Source organism: Octodon degus, unplaced genomic scaffold (genome assembly GCF_000260255.1).
Source record: "Octodon degus isolate 3935 unplaced genomic scaffold, OctDeg1.0 scaffold00090, whole genome shotgun sequence".
NCBI lineage: Eukaryota > Metazoa > Chordata > Mammalia > Rodentia > Octodontidae > Octodon > Octodon degus.
The window spans coordinates 9362504-9383811 of record NW_004524666.1 but is presented as its reverse complement, the minus strand read 5'-3'; the positions used below and the strand labels follow the sequence as shown (position 1 = coordinate 9383811).

General features: G+C 35.1%; 1 protein-coding gene across 2 annotated transcripts in view; it reads right to left on the bottom strand.

Moving 5' to 3' along the window:
- Positions 1–21308, bottom strand: part of Cdc40 (cell division cycle 40) — a 47735-nt gene that overhangs the window by 7491 nt on the left and 18936 nt on the right. For both annotated transcript variants that reach the window (XM_004637492.3, XM_023722328.1), the window contains exons 3-12: positions 17142–17271; positions 14004–14087; positions 12290–12429; positions 11533–11629; positions 9567–9706; positions 8689–8763; positions 6822–6867; positions 4767–4868; positions 3298–3413; positions 2922–3055 (exon numbers count right to left, since the gene is read on the bottom strand). In XM_004637492.3, the coding sequence (XP_004637549.1) occupies positions 2922–3055; positions 3298–3413; positions 4767–4868; positions 6822–6867; positions 8689–8763; positions 9567–9706; positions 11533–11629; positions 12290–12429; positions 14004–14087; positions 17142–17271 (1064 nt within the window). The remainder of the gene's footprint in view (positions 1–2921; positions 3056–3297; positions 3414–4766; positions 4869–6821; positions 6868–8688; positions 8764–9566; positions 9707–11532; positions 11630–12289; positions 12430–14003; positions 14088–17141; positions 17272–21308) is intronic.

Here is a 21308-nt window from a genome sequence, read left to right as displayed (position 1 = left end):
GCTCTTCCATACCCAACTGTGGGTGAACACTGTAAGCCAATCTTGCAGGTTCTTGTATATTTATGTATCTTGTGTTAAGTCTGCTTTTCTAGTAAACACTCATACAACAGTGATGACTACTGGCAGTAAAGGTAAACAGAAATCTAAAGGGTATCATGATTTGAAACAAAACAGTATTATGGAATATGACAATCTGAGAGAGAAAAGCATTTTGCTGGCCAATGTTTTACTTTAGAAAATAAAAACATTCTTAAACTCTGTTATATAATTTAAATACTTTCCAACTTATTTTACATGATTCTACATTTTAAAATGTAACTAAAATATCATCTGAAGGTAAAAAGAGCTGTATGTTTGAGTATAATCAAATTGTTAATACATATAAAACAAAACATGTATATACATGGTTAAGAAAGTACTGTGCAAATGATTTAAGGTGGCTTATATAAAACATATTTTCTATATCAGGGTCTCTGTAAGAAAGTATTTTGAAGCAAGAAAGGTTTTAGTTATAAGGCAGTTCTCAAGCTATAAAACTTCAGGATATTATACAACATGTGATCAAAATATATGGCAAAAGTTTAGGTTAAAAAGAAATTATAGGGCCTGTGAGTTAGCTCAGCAGACTAAGCACCAGCTTAGGTGAGTGCAGAGACCAGGGTTTGATTCCTGCACCACATGCCATACTGGCCCTGCCCCAGGTGCACTCAACTGGCCAATGAGGCCCGGCGTGGTGGTGTAGACCTATAATCCCAGCACTGAGGAGGCTGGAAACAGAAGGATTACTATGATCATCTGAGCTGTACAGTGAGACCAGGTACCAAATACATTAAAAAATTATTACAGTGGGGAAAAGCTTAATGCTGACCAGATGAAGGTGCCAGGCACGGTGAGTATCCTTGGATGGGCTATTGAGTGATGAGTTTGACTTGGTTTTAACAGGAGCACGTTGACTGCTGCTTGGAGAGTACACTGTGTATGAAGGTTAGAAGAGCTGGGACCCCTTATATTGTTGTTGCTCTAATCTAGGGCAAAATGATGCCTTGAACAGGGTAGTGGTGGTTGAGGTCAAGTGTTTCTGAAAACATTTCAGTGATCAGCTGTCTACTTAATGTAAATGTTGTTTTGTAGTTGTCACTTTGTAAATAAGGTTTTTATTGCTTATGAACTTTTTTTAAAGCTGCATATGAATGATTGTTCCTCAGCTGTTTTGTATCACCATGACTTGTAATTCACATTGCTTCAGATCTTTAATTTAGTAACTTAGATCTTATGAGTGAGTTTTTCTAGTATCTTTGGCAATGGATGACAATCACAGTTAATCTAGAGAGTTTATATGTAGACTTTTTACAAAGCAATAGCTGCCTGGAGCTTAAGGCTGCTTCTATTTGTACAGATTTTTACTGCATAGACAGAGCTTTTTAATTCCAGGAATTAATAAAAGATTAATTCACAAAAAAATTATTACAGTAAGACATTGTCATTGATCTCCCCAATGACGTCCCTCCTCACTTTAAACATACCATTCCATCATTCTTGCCACTTTCTGAAGCAGTTCTGGAAGTTCTCTTTCATGAGTGTCTAACTGCATTGTCATGGCTACCTTGACATCGTGAACTAACTGAAAATGTTTATGCCAATTTCTGTTAAATAAACATTAAGCTGGGTCCTGATCCACTTCCGTGACTGGATCTGGCACTGTGAGACTTTTGGCTCTTCCTCAAAGTCAGGAGGACCATGAAAGGTACACATTTTGAATCAATTCAGTACACTAAGACAGCTGTAATGGCACAACTTAAAAACACTCATAAAAGAGATCTTCAGACCTCTTCAGAAGGAGGCAAGAATAACGAGATAAGCGTGCTTAATGTGAGGGGAATATTTTGGGAGGGATGAATAGCTGTATGTCTTTTCCTACAATATATATATTCTGAAGTTTAAACATTCATTGCATTTTTGAATCACATCTTATGTATTAAAAGTCTTGTCAACTCTAATAGTTGAGAGTAATCTGACGGTTTGGTGGTAGTGTAAGTGTAGGAGTAAATACAGTTAAATTACATTAAATTGTTGATTACTGAAATTGTCCTGACAATGGTTAGGGCCTACTCAGCTCCCCAAAGGGATTTGGTTTGCAGAAGAAACCATTAGCTGTGGCTCCAGGATGCCCACTTCTTCTTAAAGTGTAACTTCTGGGGGTGGCATGAAGTACATTCTAGTTCTTGCAAGGCTATAATCATAGCTGAGCTGTGCTTCATAACTGAATATAAACACAAGCTGGGCTCCAACCACACATTTATTTTAACAAAAAGATCGTGTCTTTGCAACTAAATTATAGCACATGATCTATGATACTTAATGAAACTAGTTTTAGTATTTTTGATTTTATAAAAATCATTTTTCCTCTAAAAAAAGCAGTTAACCAATATATTCCCATTCTATAAGCAAAACATGTATACAAGTGTGTTGATGTGGTATAATCTTAAGTAATGAACAATCATAAAACACATTAAAAAGCAATACAGCAGGATTTTCTTGGGGTTTTTTCTGAGGCTAGGGCCTTATGCTCAATCCTTATATAACACAAAACAGAACTTGCAGAGTCTGCTTGCCAGTCATTTTGCAAAGATGAGAAAGACACAGAGAATGTGAGATACCACAACACACTATCATCATAGTAAAAAAGTACCTCAAAGTAAACACTCTCTGAAAAGATTATCTAAAGACCATGAAGGGCAGTTTGCTTCAATTTTTATTTCCAAATTGTGGTTACCTAAATAATTAAAACAATTTAATTAGCTAGTGAGGATCACAGTCACAAAACTTATTCAAATGGTTTCATATTATTAGCTTTTGTCTTTGGCTAAAATTTTTAATTGCTTGCTTTATATAAAGCACATTTTCTACTGAGAGAAACTTACCATTCCCAAACTCTTAGGCTCTTATCATCAGATGTACTCACAAATCTTCTATTCTCATCAACAAAAACAATGGTGTTGACAGCTCCCAAATGTCGATCATATTCCTGAACGATTTCTCCACTTCGAATGTCCCACTGTATAGCAAACAAGACATGAAGCCAAAAGTGGAATGAGTTTATGAAAGCCAATGGTACTTCTGGAAAGAAGAAGGAAAAGATCTTGCATATTTTTATGAAATGATTGTTTTCTACTAAGTATAGAACAGCAGGAATCCCTAAAAGTAACAAACATTAAAATGAGTCAACACTCTGTACTCCATTCCCCATTATAATACAAAGCTCAGGAATCTTAATAAAAACAAGGCAAAAAGACTTACTTGCACAATCTTTTTATCAGACATCCCAGCCACAAAGAGATTTTGTTTATCTTCATCAGGATTGAATTTGACACAATAGGGTACTTTTCGATTTGTGAATCTTGATATGCACTGTCCTAAAAATAAAGATTCAAATTAAAAATAAATTTGACCACTTAGAGATGACAATGGCCTTCAGATCATGTTTAATAAAATTTGAGGGAAAGCATCTTACTCGAAATTACAGTTTCTTGTCACATATTTTTAATGATTAAAAATAATTTTTCAAAAGTCAAACTGTACTACCAAATGTTGAATACGTAATTATAATTTCATTCACACAGAGGAACATTTGAAATAATAAAAAATAATAAATTACTGCTATAAACCTTGTGACTCTCAGATACTATACTGAGTGAAAGAAACAAAAAATAAGAGAAAATATGGTATAATCCTATCCATAAGAAGTCCAGAACAGGCAAAATGAACCAATCATGACAGAGCAGCTACTGTGATGACTGGGAACAGACTGGAAAGGGTGTAAGAAACCCATACTGCATGACTGAAATGTAGATCTTGATCTTGTGGTATTTAAAACAGTTCAGACATATGTTTATAAAAAAAGACTGATGAATATGGATTTTATATACTTCATGCATACTATATTTTGATTTTTAGAAGAGCTTTTTAATGTGTGTGTATGTTGTGTTGGGAGACTCTCAGCCTTAGCTGTAGAGACAGTAACACTGTCCACAGCTTGGACAAACCATCTAAGGACCTCTGGTGGTGGGACACACATCTTAGTGATTCTCAAGCTCTTCAAATGATAACCATATGGAGTCAGAATTGAGCAGGGGCTAAAGAGGTGAAAACACAGGCTTGGATGCTGGAGATCTTAGTCTAAACTCACTTCTGCCTGCAGGACTCTGGAAAGGCTACCTTTATGCCTCACTTTCTTCACCTATAATGTAACAATGGTACATAACTTATTGGAGTATATTAAGACTGAATAACATGCATGTAAATGCTTAGCATGTTACCCAAGTACACATGAATTACTTGTATTTTCATTACCCTTAAAATTCAGTGTGATAAAAAATGGCTTTTATGATAATATAAAATTATACTAGCCACAAAATACTGATGGAATGGAGTTGCAAATACATGAAATCAACAGGCTCATGAGAGTTTGGACTTACATTTTAATCAATTTGAACAATTTAACTCTGCTCCCCAGACACTGTGCTTCTATCAGGTACAGTACATTTGTTTTATTAACCTTTATGTTGTAGGGGCAGTTTCACAGTTAAGACTGGTAATGAGCTGAGTTTCAATTCCATAAAGACATTTTGTGATATTAGATGCTAAGCAATGGGGTAAGAATCAGCAGTTAGAGGAGGTACCACTGTGCCACAGAAAGCCACTCAGACTGTTCACACGTAAGGGTACCTTAGAAGACAGAGCTGTACTATTTATTAGTGCACTCTTACCTGTCTCAGTGTCCCAGAGTTTAAGATACCTGTCATAGGCAGCGCTGAGAAACTGGGTTCCTGCAGTATTGAAACAGATGTCCCGAACAGCTTTACTGTGACCTATAGGTAGATTCAACAGAAATGGCAGTAAGCTCAAGTGCTGCATGTTCATAAACATCCTCAAAAACAGCATTAAAGAATGGCTTCAAGGGAAGCATAACTCAAGATCACTGGAACCCCAACTTTTAATTTACTGTTTCAAGTCTGTTACACGTGGGTTGTAGAGTGTGGGTGGTACTCTCCCTTCAAGAAACTCCTCAGGTGATTGTGATGCATGTTTTAGTAAGAATCAAGAGAAAAGGTCTAATTTAAAAAAAAAAAGTGTCACGTCAATGTCTTACAATGGAGTATAGTCAAGTGATGACTAAACAACCAAGTATTTATAGAAACATAACAGACGAATTATTTCAAATGAAAAAAATGATGAAATCTACTCTCAGATTGTTCACCAGGCTGAAAGTGAAAACAAAGAGACCAAAAACTTAAGTTTAGGAAACTAGCCCATGTTCAATAATTATTTTTGTGATCACATTATCAACCTGCATAGAAACCGATTCAGAGACTACAGCTTTTAAGGTGACATTTTGACAACAGATTAATTTTAAGATACTGATGACACTCTCATTTGGAAATTAATCTTTCCAGACCCATCAACTCTTTGGAATGTTACAAATGCAAACAAAAGCAGAAAGTTTCCCACTTGCCACCGCCCTGACCGCAAGCAAGACATATACAAGATGGGGATGGCACAAGCTGTTCACATGCAGCATGAACCACCATGGCCACTAACCGAAATTTGGGAAGACTGCATATGCCATGGCAGTGAGTCATTCCTTCCTACAGTGAGGGTCCCACAGAGCTGCCATCAGCCTCTAAGGAGAATTTCAACTTTCCCCTAAAAAGTGGTCTGCTGTCCTGGAGGGAGATGGGAACTAAACCCACTCTATCTGACAAAGACATCTTGTTCCCTGGACATAGCCTTTCCATATGTCTTTCTTTGGGCTGCGTAACATCTTGGATAGTATTTATTCAGGCAGAGGCCCTAAGATCTTAATGCACAGCTGAACACACTCCCACTTTAATCTAAAAACAGAGCCACTATGACTTACACAGAGTTTCACTGTGCTAGGTTAAATTTGGATAACTAGCCTTCACATGAAATGACAGAGACAATAAACCTTTGTCATGTGTCACACAGCTGACTTCCCTTTGGCGCTCTTGTTTGAGCTGTCTCACTCTGATCATTTTATGCCTCAGCTGCCAACTCCTAACCTTGCTTCGAAGCTCAACATCCAGCTGTTGCTCACTGGAAATTTTCTTGTCTACATCCCACTGGCAGCTCAGATGCAATGATCTAAACCTTATAATCCCTCCATGTTCTGTCCCTTGGTGAATGCCACAATAGTTCTCCTGCCATGCAGGAGTCATCCTAGATTCCTACTTCTTTTCATTCACCATCCATCACTAAATTTCACTGATTCAACTCTTAACCGTTTTTTCCTTTTTTATCTCTGTTACTTTGGTTCAGATTCGTGTGACTTCTACACCAAACAATGAAATAACTGCAATTCATATCTTCCAAGCTCACTCTATTAAGGTATTCTCCAAACGCCACGTGGTCTTTGTAAATTTCCAATCATGCTACTTCGCTAAAAGAGCTGTTCAATGGCTCTTTGATGCCTTAGGATAAAGTCTAAATGATATGAAGGACATACACAATCCTCTATCAACTCTCTCACTACTTTCCCCCACTTTGTTTCTTACTTATATCCTGGCAATTCTGCATTATACGTGATTCCCCCAAAGCAGCAAGCTTTCTCACACCATTTTTGTGACTCTTACTTTCAAGTTCTCTTTGTCTACTTGGGGAGACTTACTTCTTGCAGGGTCAGCTCAAGTCTATAAACATTTTCCTTCACAATAATATAATAAAATTACTGTCTATAAGGTCATCTTACTTTAAAAAGTCTTTTCAAATAGATTTATAGCCCAGGAAAAGAAAAAAGGCATTACCAATAAATGTTCGTAGACAGCGTCGGTCTCCATAAACCTCCCATAGCTGGAGAAAAAAAATAATTGAAACATTTAAAAGTTTGTTTCAGTGCAGGGGTTTAAACTCAGGGTATTTACAGAAGATCTAATTAATGTAGTGACATCCTCTAAGTTTGTGTTTTATCATTTGGAATACATACATAAACGTACCTTATAACTGGAGTTTTAAAGATTTTTCATATCAGTTATCAAAATACTGAGGGAACTATGGATGGAGTTAATCCAGGTGGGTTCATTTTCTTAATTGTTCTTTTTCTATATTTTATATATTTTCTGTGCTAAAAGGTTTTTACTTTTATAATACTATTAACTATCTTTAAAAGGAATTACATGCTATTAAAACCACCATGTGGACAGTATTTTGATATCAAAAGGTTTATCTGGGGAGTGTTTTTCTAAAGAAATATTCTAGGAGCTGTATGACAATAATGATAAGCTCATAATTTTAATCATTTTTAGAGTAGACAAATATAAAGCTTCAACACTGGCTTTATTCTTGTCTACCTCAAATGTAATCTTCACAGTGTTATTAGTGCTTAAAAATAGCGTTTCCTGGCCACCTAGGGTCAACTGGATAAAGTCTCAGTTCCTGCAGCATACCAGGCAAGGACCTCTGAGACCTGGTTCCTTGCCTAAGACTATAATTATTCTTTGTCTCTTAAATTTTATGCTCCAGCAACCACAAAACTTACATTTTTCAGCACAAACCATATCCAAATTCTCTTCCTCCTTTCTTTACTTAACCCAATGGAGGTATGCTTCCTTTTTAAAATCAGAATATCTACACCTATGTCTGCCTCTAATATTAAGCTTTGAATAATAATGAAATGACTGCTGTATGTATAGAGATAGTATCTTAGTAATATTTTTTAACTTTTCCTTGTACCTAATAAGTACGTAACAATGTTTATAGATGTGAAGCAAATTGAATCTATGCTTTTTTAAAGAGATGATCATAATAACAACTAATAGAGTTTGTATAAAATAGAAGTCAAAGTAAAGAATTCTTTGCTAAAAACTTTAGAGACAAACTTTCTATTAGAGACAAATGTCTAAATGGCTATTCTCATCAAAAAAAGCTACTGTTATATACTGCTAATATTCATGAACTATTTCAAATGATAAAACTAATGATTCAACCTTTCAAGCCATAAGAGTATAACAATACTGGTATTTCCTGAAACACTGAAGATGATTTGGACCCAAAGAAGACAAAATAAGGATAAGAACTATCTTTTCAGATTTAAACTTTTTATTTCAAAGTTTTCCACATATTCAAGTTGACATACATTTTTTGTTTTATTTCATTTTGCTTTAATCACACTAACTAGCTTAGGAGAAGGCAGAGATGGGAGTTTCCTGAGGCTATAACAAGTAGGAGAAAGGGCTGGGAGCATTTCTGCTTCTCAAAGTCTGCTAGTATTGGAAAGTAAAAGGAGGAATTGCATTGCCTACTCTCAAAACATGGTATTTTTATCTAAGTGTCTCTCTACCTCCTATGATCCTGAAAAACAAATGAACTCAGTCACATACCAAAACCTCTATTAAAAATGCATTATTAGTGATTAAGTATTCATGTGTCTAAGGCTGAAATGATTGGATTACAGTCTCATCAGCTGTGCAAGCTTTATAGAGCCTCGCCAACAGGACCACAGAGCCATATTTTAATCTAAGTCTGGAAAGCAGTCTAGCAATTCATAGGGCCTAAGAGAAAGGAATTAGTCTTTAATTGCCTAACAATCCTGCATTTATATGTAAATAAATGAACAGATTTAACCAAAGCAATAGCTTCACAGTACAGCACTCTCTTTCTGGGACTGAAACTCACCTTTATTTTACAGTCCATGGAACAAGACAGCAATAAATGGCCAGAGAGAGGAAATAATCTTACTGCACTGACACCCTGTGAGAAAGTATCACAGTTACCAACCTGAAGTACTTAAAAGCTAGAAATGAAGAAAAACAGTATATTTTAAGCAACCTAATTTGCTATTTTTCTAAACATCATGGTTCAGAATAATCTTCATTAGTATTCTAAGAGAAAGGGATTATCAACACTAAGATTAAAAAAAAATTTTTTAACCTTTAATACTGACTTCCTCACCCAAGGCAGCCCAGAGCCAATCAATGGTTAATGCCCCGACTTATTTTCCTTTTTAAAATTTTTTTTTTCTTTGCTCTGCAAAGAACTGGAAATTAACAGCTCAAACAGTGCAGATGACAATGTCAGTATCAAAAGGTTTGGTATACCTTGTCTCTACATTAGTTTAAATAGTACCTCGGGTTATAAACTGGGAATGTGATCTCTCACATGTGATAACCCCAAGAAGCAAATAATATCACTGAGGTTAAGCAAGAGCCTAAATGCCAGCATCAGCCCACTACTTACTTACTGGGTGCCCAAGTAAATGACTGTGGCGGCAACTTGTGGGAAAGGACTGGGCTACAGTTGGGGGGCTGGACACTGACCACCACAGTACTGAGCCATGAATGCTGATGTCGGCCCAGCCACGGGGCCTGGAAGACTGACTGATTGGTCATTCCTGTCTGATAATTCACACTGCAGTTATCTGTAATCTGACTTCCCTGTTCTGTGTTGACATTCCTAAATCTTTATCAGAAATACTGTTCTGATCAAGAGCTGAAACTTTACACTGGCTTCACTACTACAACCTTACAGTAAGCAGAAACAACCAATTTGCTTACCTTCGTGTGTCCAGACCACACATGAATTTGTTTTTTTGGAAGATAACATTTTTCAGGTGGTACGGTGGACCGTAGATTAACACCAACATCCTGAGGTATGTGAAGATAGGACCTGCCTTGATAGTCATACATTTCTTTAACTGAAACAAAAATGAAAAAGAAAGAAATATATAAATATAAATTAAATCTATATATATTTTTAAAGATGCAAACAATTATTTCATTCCTGGGGCTGTTGTCCATATTAAGGTTTAAGAAGTAATATTCTGATGATAGCGTCAAGATCGAGTTAGCTAAAAAGCTAGCTGCCTGAAATACTTGCAATCATTTACAATTAGAGGTAGTATTTTGGAGTTCCTAAATACTCAGAGAGTATCAGACCTTTAAATAAGATTTTTTTTTCTTTTTACTCAGTCACATGTTTTAGTAATATAACGAAGACCTCACTGCCGTATAATTACAGTACGATAACAAAAGATAACACCTGGGTCTTATGTGAGTCACTGGTAAAGAAGCAGAAACAAAACAGGATACAAAGGAACTTAAAAAAAAAAAAATCCTTTTTTCTAGTTTTCCACTTTTACTCCCTTCTGGTTCCTTTGCATTCCTCTTTTCCATGTCCCCCTCTCTCTTTCTTATCTGGTACAGGGACTATACCCAGGGCCTTCACACTAACTATATCCTCAGTCCAGTTTTTCTTTTGAGAAAGGGTCTAAGCTGTTAAATTGCCCAGGTTGGGCTCATACTTGCGATCCTTCTGCCTCAGCTTCCCAGAGTGCCAGGATTACATGGCTGAGCCATTAGGTCTGGAAACAGTCACAGGTACAAGTGACAAACTATTCAGATAGCAGTAAGAAGCATGCCTGGCACAGACTGTATGCACTGAAGATTTTCTATTACTGTTGTTGTGGTTGTGAGCACCATAGTAGTAATAAACTCCTTGAATATAGAATTGGATCTTGAGAACCAAATACAGCTTCATAGATTAGAAATATCTGATCATGTACACATACAAATTCCCTATAATGAATGTGATCATTTTATGTACCTAGACTGTATCAATAAACTTAAGTAAACTTTAAAAAAGAAAACCAAAGGTCCAGAAACAAACTCATAAAAAATAAGTAATGCTACCATCGTTGAGTTATTCTTTACAGTTTTAGATGATTACTGTGCATTTCCCTGAGTATGACTATTAATAAACAGGGGCTGGAGAGATGGCTCAGTGGTCTAAAGCACCTACTTAGAACAAGCTTGGCAAGGCATCAGGGACCACGGTTCAATCCCCCAGCACCACATGCCAGCCAGCCCCGCCCCCTGGTGGGCTGAGCTGGCCACACACACACACACACACACCTCTCTCTCTCTCTCTCTCTCTCTCTCTCAAATAAATAAAAAATAAAAAAAAAATAAAAAAAAAATAAACAATCCAAAATAACCTTCAATCTACTCACATGAAAAAGTTTTTTCTTTTAAAATTTAATTTAGTAAGTTATAAACTGTGGTAATAACTAAGTATTTGGCTTTTGTTAAAAGCAGTTAAGTGATTGAGGCATGATTAATACAACAAAAGACTCAATTTTATCTTAGGAAAGAACAGATTACAGACCATTCAAATTTCTTCTTTAATGACTCTTAAAAAACTTACTAATTAAAAAAGAATTATCTATAGCTGACATTAATCATGAGAGATTTTTTTCAAGTACAAAGAAGATTCTGCATAGGACTTCTTTGGATAGAAATTATTCAATGAATACAATGATTTTATTTATTTATTTATTTTTTGGCAGAACCAGGGATTGAACTCAGGCCCTTGTGCTCGCCAGGGAAGTGCTTATCCTACTGAGCCATCTCCCCAGCCCGAATACAATGATTTTAAAGCAACTGACAGGGCAATTGATCTATGAACAGAGAACAGTAAACATGAAATTTTCATAAAGATGAAGAAACATTAAAAAGAAATTACCATGTAAGATAGTTTTCTCCTCTCCAGGTTTCTCATCTTCTTGTTTGCCTCTTTTCTGCCTCTTAGCTGTGATTTCATCCAATTCTTTTTGTTCTTCCTAAAAAGATGAAAGAGTGAATTTAAAAATGAAAGTTTGAGAACCTCATCATGTCCAAAGCTGATTAAAAATTCTTTACAATGAGGCCAACTTTTGTGAAGCCATAGGTACAAGTATGTTTCCCAGGACGACAAGCTTAACTCTTCTGTAAACAAAGACTGATTACAGATTACAAAGTGGCATTGAATGCATAATGGTTATAGTACAGTGGCATTATGAATGTGAGGAAGGGAAAGAATTCTATAGTTTTATTTTATAAAATTTATATTATTTTGTAAAAACAAAGATAAAATTTAAGACTTCAAAATAAAATAGTGAGATTCATCAATTTCAATATGATAGAAGTTCTGATTCTCTAGTTATTTGAGTATCTGGTTTCAGAATAATAGTAACCATGGTAGCTTAAGAGCATTATTAAGGTGATTTATTTAAAAAGGTTCAATATTCTATTCTAATTAAAAAGTATAGCATAAAATAAAGCAGAAGAAAGACCAATATCAATATTATAAGAAAAAGAAATTTTACTATAATTTTTCAATCATGAAGATAGAAATTTTGATCACTTGTCTCTCTACGGAAATCTCAGGTTTATTAAAACACATATACTTCACAGAGACCTAGTGCACATCTGAACTGAAAATGCAAAACCTCAAAGCTTACCTCTGAAGGTTTGGCTACATCTTTTTCATCCACATATTTTGCCCATGGTCCTAAGAAACCATCAATATTAGATGCATCATTTTCTTTGAATTTTTTTCTCTTTTCTGTTTTCTTCTGACCAGTTTCAAATACAGTTAAACCTATATTAACAATATCAAAAAGAAATGACAAATCTATCTATAAAAAGGTGATTATTTAAATGACAAAACAACAATAAAAAATCAACATGAATTTGCCCATTTTTCAAACTATACAACACAAAATGGTTTTTAACCTATTGAGGGAGGAAGGATTGCTACATCATTACATCATTGAAAATATTCATATATTAAAAATAGATATGTAATTCTACAATGATATATAGCCTCCCTAATGACTCAAAAACCCATGCCAGTAGACTTTTACCAGTTTTGAAAGAAACCCAGCAACTCAATATCACTAAATAATGATGTAACTACCTTTGGAACCAAGAATAAACTAGAGCCATTTAAAAATGGAATTAAATTGAATTGCAGTAAATGCTTATCTCTACTTCACATGTAATTCAACATTGTACATTAAACAAGATTTCACAAGAGTCTTGAATTTCTTCCACATAATATGAATCTAAACTCAACCTTCAGATCATCAATCTTTACAGTAAAGAGAAAGGAGGAGGATGTCTCTGAGTTTTGCTTTGCTCTAAGGGAGGTAACACACTGTGAACAGTCACTAAGTTGGAAAAAAGCTTTATGGAAGTCATGGTGAAAAGTTAAGAGTACAGTTACATATAGAAGTAACTCAGAGAAATCTAATTTCAAAGAAAAAGATCTATTTAATTGAAATCACTGTCTTTAGACTGTATGTTATAACCAAAGCATGCTAGAATTCTAATTTAACAAGAACCTAGCTCATTCACAAGACAGCTTGACCACCTATTTCAATAAGTAGAAGTATTCCTGGGCAACTAGCACATTCTTTTTTAAAAATGACTTTTATAGCTAAGATTCCAATGTTCTGATAAGTTTGTTACAGGTTAACATAGAGTATGATGCCTTATAATAATACATATACAGTAAACAAAAGCAAAAACATTATTCTAGAACAGATTTAAATTCTTTTAAATTAGATTTCTGTCAAATGACTTGAGAGACAACTTTCATAGATGCAAAAATAAATTTTTTTTAAAAAAAATTTATTTATTTTATTTATTTGTGTGTGTGTGTGTGGCCAGCTCAGTCCACATGGGGGCGGGGCTGGCTGGCATGTGGTGCTGGGGGATTGAACCGCGGTCCCTGTGCTTTGCTAAGCTTGTTCTAAGTAGGTGCTCTAGACCACTGAGCCATCTCACCAGCCCCCAAAATAAAATTTTTCTTCTCTACTAAAATGTAACTTGATATAAATGCTGAGAAAATCACTGTCAAAGTTATCTCTACATTAAATTATAATGTACTGAATGATTTTTACAGGGTTGGCATGGTTGCCAAGTACTCCACAGAGCTAGCTAGGTACCTCTATTTTCATGACAAGACAGCACAGCTAGTAGGTGGCAAAAGCAAGTTCCAAAGCGTAATAGCTCTAAACCACATTGCTCTAAACTGTATCACTCTGTATCACTGTCATTTTTTTTTTTTTTAAATCAAGGACTCAATAAAATATTAGCCTTTTCTGTCTAATGCAAGATGTAATTTTAAGTAATTATATGTATGTATTAGATATATTTAAAATAAATTACCTTGATTTTTTTCAGCTTCTTCTACAGAACCAATATATTTGGCAGACATCTGATGATTATCTAATGAAGGATCCAATGCATAACCTATAGGAAATAAGTGCAAATTACTGATAGCATTTTGCCATTTGTAATTCATTTTATCACTATACAAATATATCCACTTCACATTTTCCTCCTCAAGGGTTAAAAACAGTCTCTTTAAGGACTAATCCTTTCTTCCTGACCTCCATTTCTATTAAGAACAATTAACTCAATTTTCAGGCCACACTATGAATGACTTCAGCAGAGAAAAAAGCATTTTACAGGATGAATCCACCATGTTGACACTACATTACTAAGAGCCTTTTGGACCATGAAACCAAAATTTAGTTTCAAATATTCTAAAAGCTTAAAAAAAAATACATGTACATCATGTATTAGGAAGTTTAGAAGCTATTCCCTTATGCTTTTTGGTGCTGGATATTAGAGGGCTTTATTAAATTATATGAACTATTAAAAAAGGAAACACTAAAAAGATTATATAAAATCTAGATATTGTTCTGAAAATGCCATTTTCAGTAAGGACAGTTTTTCTTCTAATCTTAATATATTTTGACTTGATAAATTACTTTTTATTCATATTTCCTTAGTAAGAGAAGTAAGGTTATCCATAATCAAATGAATACTCTTATTTCAACTGGCTATAGAGTGCTTAGTTACATATAAGTGTGGTCCTAGTGTTCTAGGGAAACTTAAGGAAGGTCTACATAAGTAAATTCAATTTAGTTTTTTGTTAAGTATGTATGTTTGATATAATAAGTTTCATAATTATCATAAAGGAATGATACGTTGTTGATAAATCTGTGGTTCATAACTCACGCATATAAATGATATGCAATACATTAAATGCACTAATTCATTTTTTAAAAAGAGCACATCCTAGAAGATATGTTAATATTTGAATTTCTTAGCTAAAGATTAAAGGGAGTTTGTTTGGGGGAATAAAAAAAGATTTGTCAGTGAAACATTTTTAAAACAAGCCAAGGATGCAGGTGCTCAACTCACCCTTATGATATGCAAGAATAGAACCAACCACCTGGCTATTAGTTCATTTGCTCATACAATTTTCAGCATTAAAATATGTTCTTAGCCAGTGGAGAGAGCTTGATGGCAGAAAAAGAGCTTTGGAGTAGAATCTCTGAAATCACAGGTTCAAATCCTATGAGTTATTTTAGCTTTCACTTTTTTGATGTACAGAATAGTGTTCTGTACATGATTTTTCTTAATGTGACTTTTATGAGGCTTATATAAAATTTAGTTCAACATATCATAAGCTAAAAATTCCCATCTCAACCATAAAGTCTTATCTAAAGTGTAAATTCTACTTCAAAAGGAGATTTATGTAAAATGGTATGGTACTGTTGTGATATGTTTGGAAAGAGAGAGGGAAGGATGTTTTTGGTCCTTCTCATCTCTGGGTAGTCACCAATCCCAATTCATCTGACCATAATCTTGTTCCTGAGCAAAGGAACTCATACTTTCTTCCAGGTCCACATCTTCTGTGGCAAATGCCACGCCCACCAACTCTACTCCAAATATTTTTATTTTTTTTTCTATGAACAAGAGAAATCACTTAGTCATCTACCAGAAATCAGTCAGTGATAGAACAAGATCTAACTCTAATAACATTACAGAATTTCAACCTAGATAGGTATTTACCCTTCCACTCACAAATATATCTCCACTGTAATTCTTAAACATGCTCACAGATATTTTGAAGCTTATCTTCCATTTTATCTCTGCAATGGAGTTAATGTCTACTTTCTTCCTCTTGGTAGTTTTATGCGAAAGAGCTACAATACCAATTTTGTTACTATACCCCTAAGATTACCAATAGTAATATTCTAAACAATAAACAATTTACAAAGGAATATTATAAATATGTGAAAAAAGCTTCAACCTCATTAGTCCAGAAAAATAAAATTTAAAAAAGACAATAAAATTCTGATTATCAAATAAAGGAAGAAACAATCACACAGATCTTTGGTAAAGAGAAAGAGAACTTTATAAAAAAATAAGTTTTATTTTTGATACAGGGTCTCACTATGTATTTTGGACTCACAGTGATTTTAGCGTGGGGATAGTAGAATAATTTAGGAGAATTCTTCTAGAAAGCAATGTAATGATATATATAATAAAAGGTTCAAAAACATTTATATTCTTTGGCTTTTGGGAATTCATTTAAGAAGATAATAAAAAAATCTATGAAATCTTACACAAAAAATTCACTACTGCATCTCAACATTATTATTATTTTTTTTAAAATGAATTTTAGGGCAGGGTCCACAGGATATACAGGACCTCACTATGTAGATCAGACTCCTAATGATTCTCCTGTTTTCAGCCTCCTAAGTGCTGGAATTACAGGTGTGCATTACCATGCTCAATCTCAATCACCATCTCAGCACACCTTGGGGGTGGGGCCGGCAGGGCACACCAGGGATAGAACCCTGGCCACTGCATCCCAGCGTTTTAAAAGGCATTTCACTACACATTTTTAAATGTGCAAACTGGAACCTGAAATCTAATGATACAAGAACTTGTCACATAAACGATGGCAATATTTTTAATATTAAAATTGTTAATACATCTAATACTGAAGTTAAAAGTTCATGTTAATAATGGCTATGGTGAGACTAAAGTAATTTACCTAGTGTAGAGAAAATTCAGAGGGAATGTAGAGCTCACACTGAAAGGCCCCAAGAAACATAAACAGAAGGCAGAAACTGAGGGAGAAAAGGGAACTCGTGGGACAACAGAAGTTATATAAATTGTTGAGGGTGAAGACTCAAGCAAGAGAAATCCCATATATTAGAGCTAAAAGCCAAAATAAAAAGTGAATGAGACTGTTTTTGCTGATACTTACTCTGCAGGTTGGCTCTACAGTATACTAAATGTATTATAGAATATAAATGTTCCAGAAGTCATTAGGATCAATGTTTGTTCTATATCCCAGCAGTGGTATACAGACACTTAGATAAAACTGAATTCATATGTCACCTTCTTGATATGTCTCATAGATACAAAGATGATAAAGTGGCATGAAAAACTCATTCTTCCAGTAAAGCCCCACTTAAACTAGTCTTACCATAACCTTACCATATGTGACAAAAGTTCTCCTTTGCTGTTCAAACATGAAATCATTGATATGAGCTGGCTCAGCATATCCAGAAAGCATATTTCTAGGAGCAGCCATTTGTTGTGTTCTAAAAGGATTTTCTGGTCCAAACTGCAATATTACAAGAAAAACAAAAAGCAAAGAAGAAAAGGAAAAAAAAAAAAAAGAAAAGAAAAAAAGAAAAAGGAAGAAAAAAAATCAAAAGTTCTGACTATATAAAAGTCAGAATCAAATTACTATATAATACATTTTAAATTCTAAATCAAGGGCTGATTAACCTATTTGGGAACATACTAGCTTTACATGGTGTAGTACAATTGGACGATCGATGGCCGATTAGCACTGTATGTCACTGCATGGGACAAAAGAGGCCAGTTCACCAGAGAACTAAGCAACCACATGTAGTTGTTGGCTTCTACATTCCCATCTCTGATTTTGACAGTGTTGTTCTGGATAAATGAGAATTACTAGTTTTATTCTAAACAATGATATGGGGAAGTTTTGGTGATCTTTTTATCAGTAATGGCACTATAGAGTAACTTAAACAAAAACAGTATGTGTCTTCTGCACTAGATTCTGAGTTCCTGAAAGGTAGCAACACAAACTCTATACTTACCACAGTGCCTGGCAGAGAAAGCATTAATGAAGGAAAGATTAATCAGAATCCCCACAGGGAAACAGGATAGGAAAATAGACAATAAAACTTAAATACTTGAACAAAAATTCGAGAAAAAGACATCACAAATGTAAAAAAAAAATTTCCCACTTTGAAAAGTCACACTTTGGAAAGCCATTATTAGTTATTTGTTGATAATGCTCCGAATTTCCAAATAGCATTTAATTTAAAAATCTTGGTAAGTTAGAGAAGTATTCTGCTCAAATCACAAATGAAGTAAAAAGGCAAAGATGATGTCTTTATTGATGACCAACCATTTTATTAACTGGTACAGCTGAGCTAGAACCCTAGCCAAACATTACAACATTCTTTAAATTCATGATCATATTTACAAGCTTTAAACTTGTAAATAAAACAAAAGGGGGGCACTTTAAAAACTACCAGAATACATTACATAAAGTGGTATTAACAATGCTATTATAAAAAAAGTATCTGGAAAATTCAAGTTTTCTTTTTTGTTTTTTAAATGGGATAAAAAATGAGTTTCCCACTTTGGATAGAATAAATGCATTTACTTATTTGGTACAGGGTCTCACTACACAGCTCAGACTCATAGTGATCCTCCTGTATCAGCTTCCCCAGCTCTGGGATTACAGGTATGACCATGCCCAGTTTCAGCTGGGTCATCACAACATGTGGTACCAGGTATTGAACCCAGGCTGGATAGAGTAAATGTAAAGAGTATTTTTTATCTGAACTTGGGAAGAACCACTGTCCTTATGAAATATTTTGACAGTGGTACATTTCTCTTTACTATAATTATAAACTATCTTTTCTATAACACATTTACAGAGCCACAAATATAAATTATTTATCTTCCCTTAATCAGTATGTTGTCTCTTTTGATCAGTTTTAGCTTGAAGTTCACTCTGTCTACAAATAGGATAGCCAGCTTTGCTTTTTCCTGGGGTCCTGTCACATAAAGTATTGTTTTTCATCCTTTGACTTTTAGTCTGAATTTCTTTTTCAGTTGCATGTGTTTCTTACATGCAGCCTAGTGTAGGATCTTGCTTGTTGATACATTCTGCCAGTCTGTTTCTTTTTGTTTGTGTTTTTGGTACTGGGAGTCAAACCCAGGGCCTTGTGCATGAAGGCAAGAATTCTACCAATGAGCCACATCCCTAACCCCAGTCTGTCTCTTTTGATTCGTGAATTCAGACCATTTGCACTGAGTTTTTAACTGATATGTATTGATTTACCCTTGTCACTTTATTTTCTTGTTATTAGTTCCATCTTTCCCCTCTGTTTAACTGTTTGTCTTGCCTAGTGGATACTTTCTATTGGCATTTTTTGGATGGCTGTCTTTTTTTTTTTTTTTTTTCTTCTTTTTTTGAAATACTCTTCAAAAGGTATGAAAGTCATTACATACTTATAAAGGGAAACTCCAAGATGATGAGACAATAATCATAAATATACACGAACCAAATCAGATGCATCCAACTATATAAAACAAATATTAGTGGATACAAAATAATCAAATAAGTACTAACACAGTTGTAATGGGGGACTGTCACAAATAGCTAGAGAAGCCAGACAAAAAAATCAATAAGAAAATATCAGAACCAAACCTGTGAACAAATGGACTTGGTAGATGTCTACAAAGTATTCTACCCCACAACATCAGAATATACATTCTTCTCAGCTGCACATGGGATGTTTTCCAAAATAGACCACAAAATATGCTTAATACAAAGAGATTAAAATTATTCCATACATTTTATTGGAACACTGTGCAATGAAACTGGAAATAAATGGCAAAAGAAACGACAAAAGCTACATAAACATATGGAAATTAAATAACCTGTTGGGGCTGGAGAGACAGCTCAGTAGAATAAGTGGATCCCTGGCAAGCACAAGGGCCTGAGTTCAATCCCAGGTTCCGCAAACAAACAAACAAACAAAAAACCAACAACCTGCTGAAAAACAGTAGGTCACAGATGAAATTATAGAAGAAATTAAACAGTATTAAATGATAAAGTCAATCCAACATACTGGAACTTATGGATGCAATGAAAGCAGTCCTAAGAGGGAAATTTATAGTGGTAAATTCCCATATCAGAAAAACAGGATGAGCTCAAATAAGCAACCTGATGCTGAAAGTCAAACATAGAAAAAGAAAAACAGGTCAAGCCAAAGACTGTAAGAAGAAGGAAATTATAAAGGTAAGAGCAGGGCTGGTGAGATGGCTCAGTGGTCTCAAGCTCCTACTTAGAACAAGCTAAGCCAAGCAAAGCACAGGGACCGCGGTTCAATCCCCCAACACCACATGCCAGCCAGCCCCGCCCCCCTGGTGGACTGAGCTGGCCACACACAATAAACAAATAAAAATTAAAAAAAAATGTAAAAGGTAAGAGCAGAAATTAATGCCAAGTGAGACTAAGAAAAGTGCAAAGAACCAATGAATAGAAGAGCTGATTCTTTGAAAGATTAAATAAAATCGATAAATTCTTAGTCACCCTTATCAGAAAAAGGAAAGACTCAATTTATGGAACTAGGAACCAAAAGGGTAAAATCACAATCAAACCTCTGGAATTCCAGAAGATCATCAATACCTACTTTGAGAATCTTTAATAAGATGGAAAATATAGAAGTAATGGAGAGATTCCTAGATAAACATGATTTACCAAGGATGAATCAAGCGATATAGATTCTAAATAGCCCAATATAAATTAATAAAATTGAAAATGTAATTAAAAACACCAACAAAGAAAAAAAGCCTAGATCCTGATGAATTCTACAAGAAATCTATAAAAGATATAACGTCATTATTCCCCAAACTCTTTAATAAAATTGAAAAGGAAGCAAGACTTCCAAAGTCATTCCTGGAAACAAGTATTACCTTGATACCAAAATCGGAAAACACCCAACCAAAAAAGAGAACTACAGGCCAATCTCCCTGACGAACATGGATACAAACATCCTCAATAACATACTGGCAAACAGAATGCAGTAAATCATCAATAAGATTATATATCAAGAGACCCAGAGCGCAGGCCCGGCGAGTGAGTGAGACGACCGGGGCCGCGGGATCCTGAACAGACCCAGAGCACAGGCCCGGCAAGTGAGTGAGAGGACCTAGGCTGCGGGATCCTGAACAGACCCAGAGCGCAGGCCCGGCAAGTGAGTGAGATGACCTGGGGTCCTCCGGATCCTGAATAGACCCAGAGCGCAGGCCCAGCACGGAACCCTTCAACAGAACTCCCTGCAAAGAGGCTAGAGGCAAGACCCACCCAGCTGATTGAGGAGCAGAACATCTTCCCAGAGAGACACAAAGGGTTCAAGTCTAACGGCTGCAGCAGAAAAAAGTGGAGCACAGCAGCCAGATCCAAGCAACACCCACCAGGAAGAATCGGAACTTCGTAGATCCACACCTGGTGCTAAGGTACTAACTCTATCTAAGCTCTACACCAAAGGTCAGAAGACAGTGGTATACAAAATGACAAAGAGAAGGAACAAAATGCAGTCTCAGGCC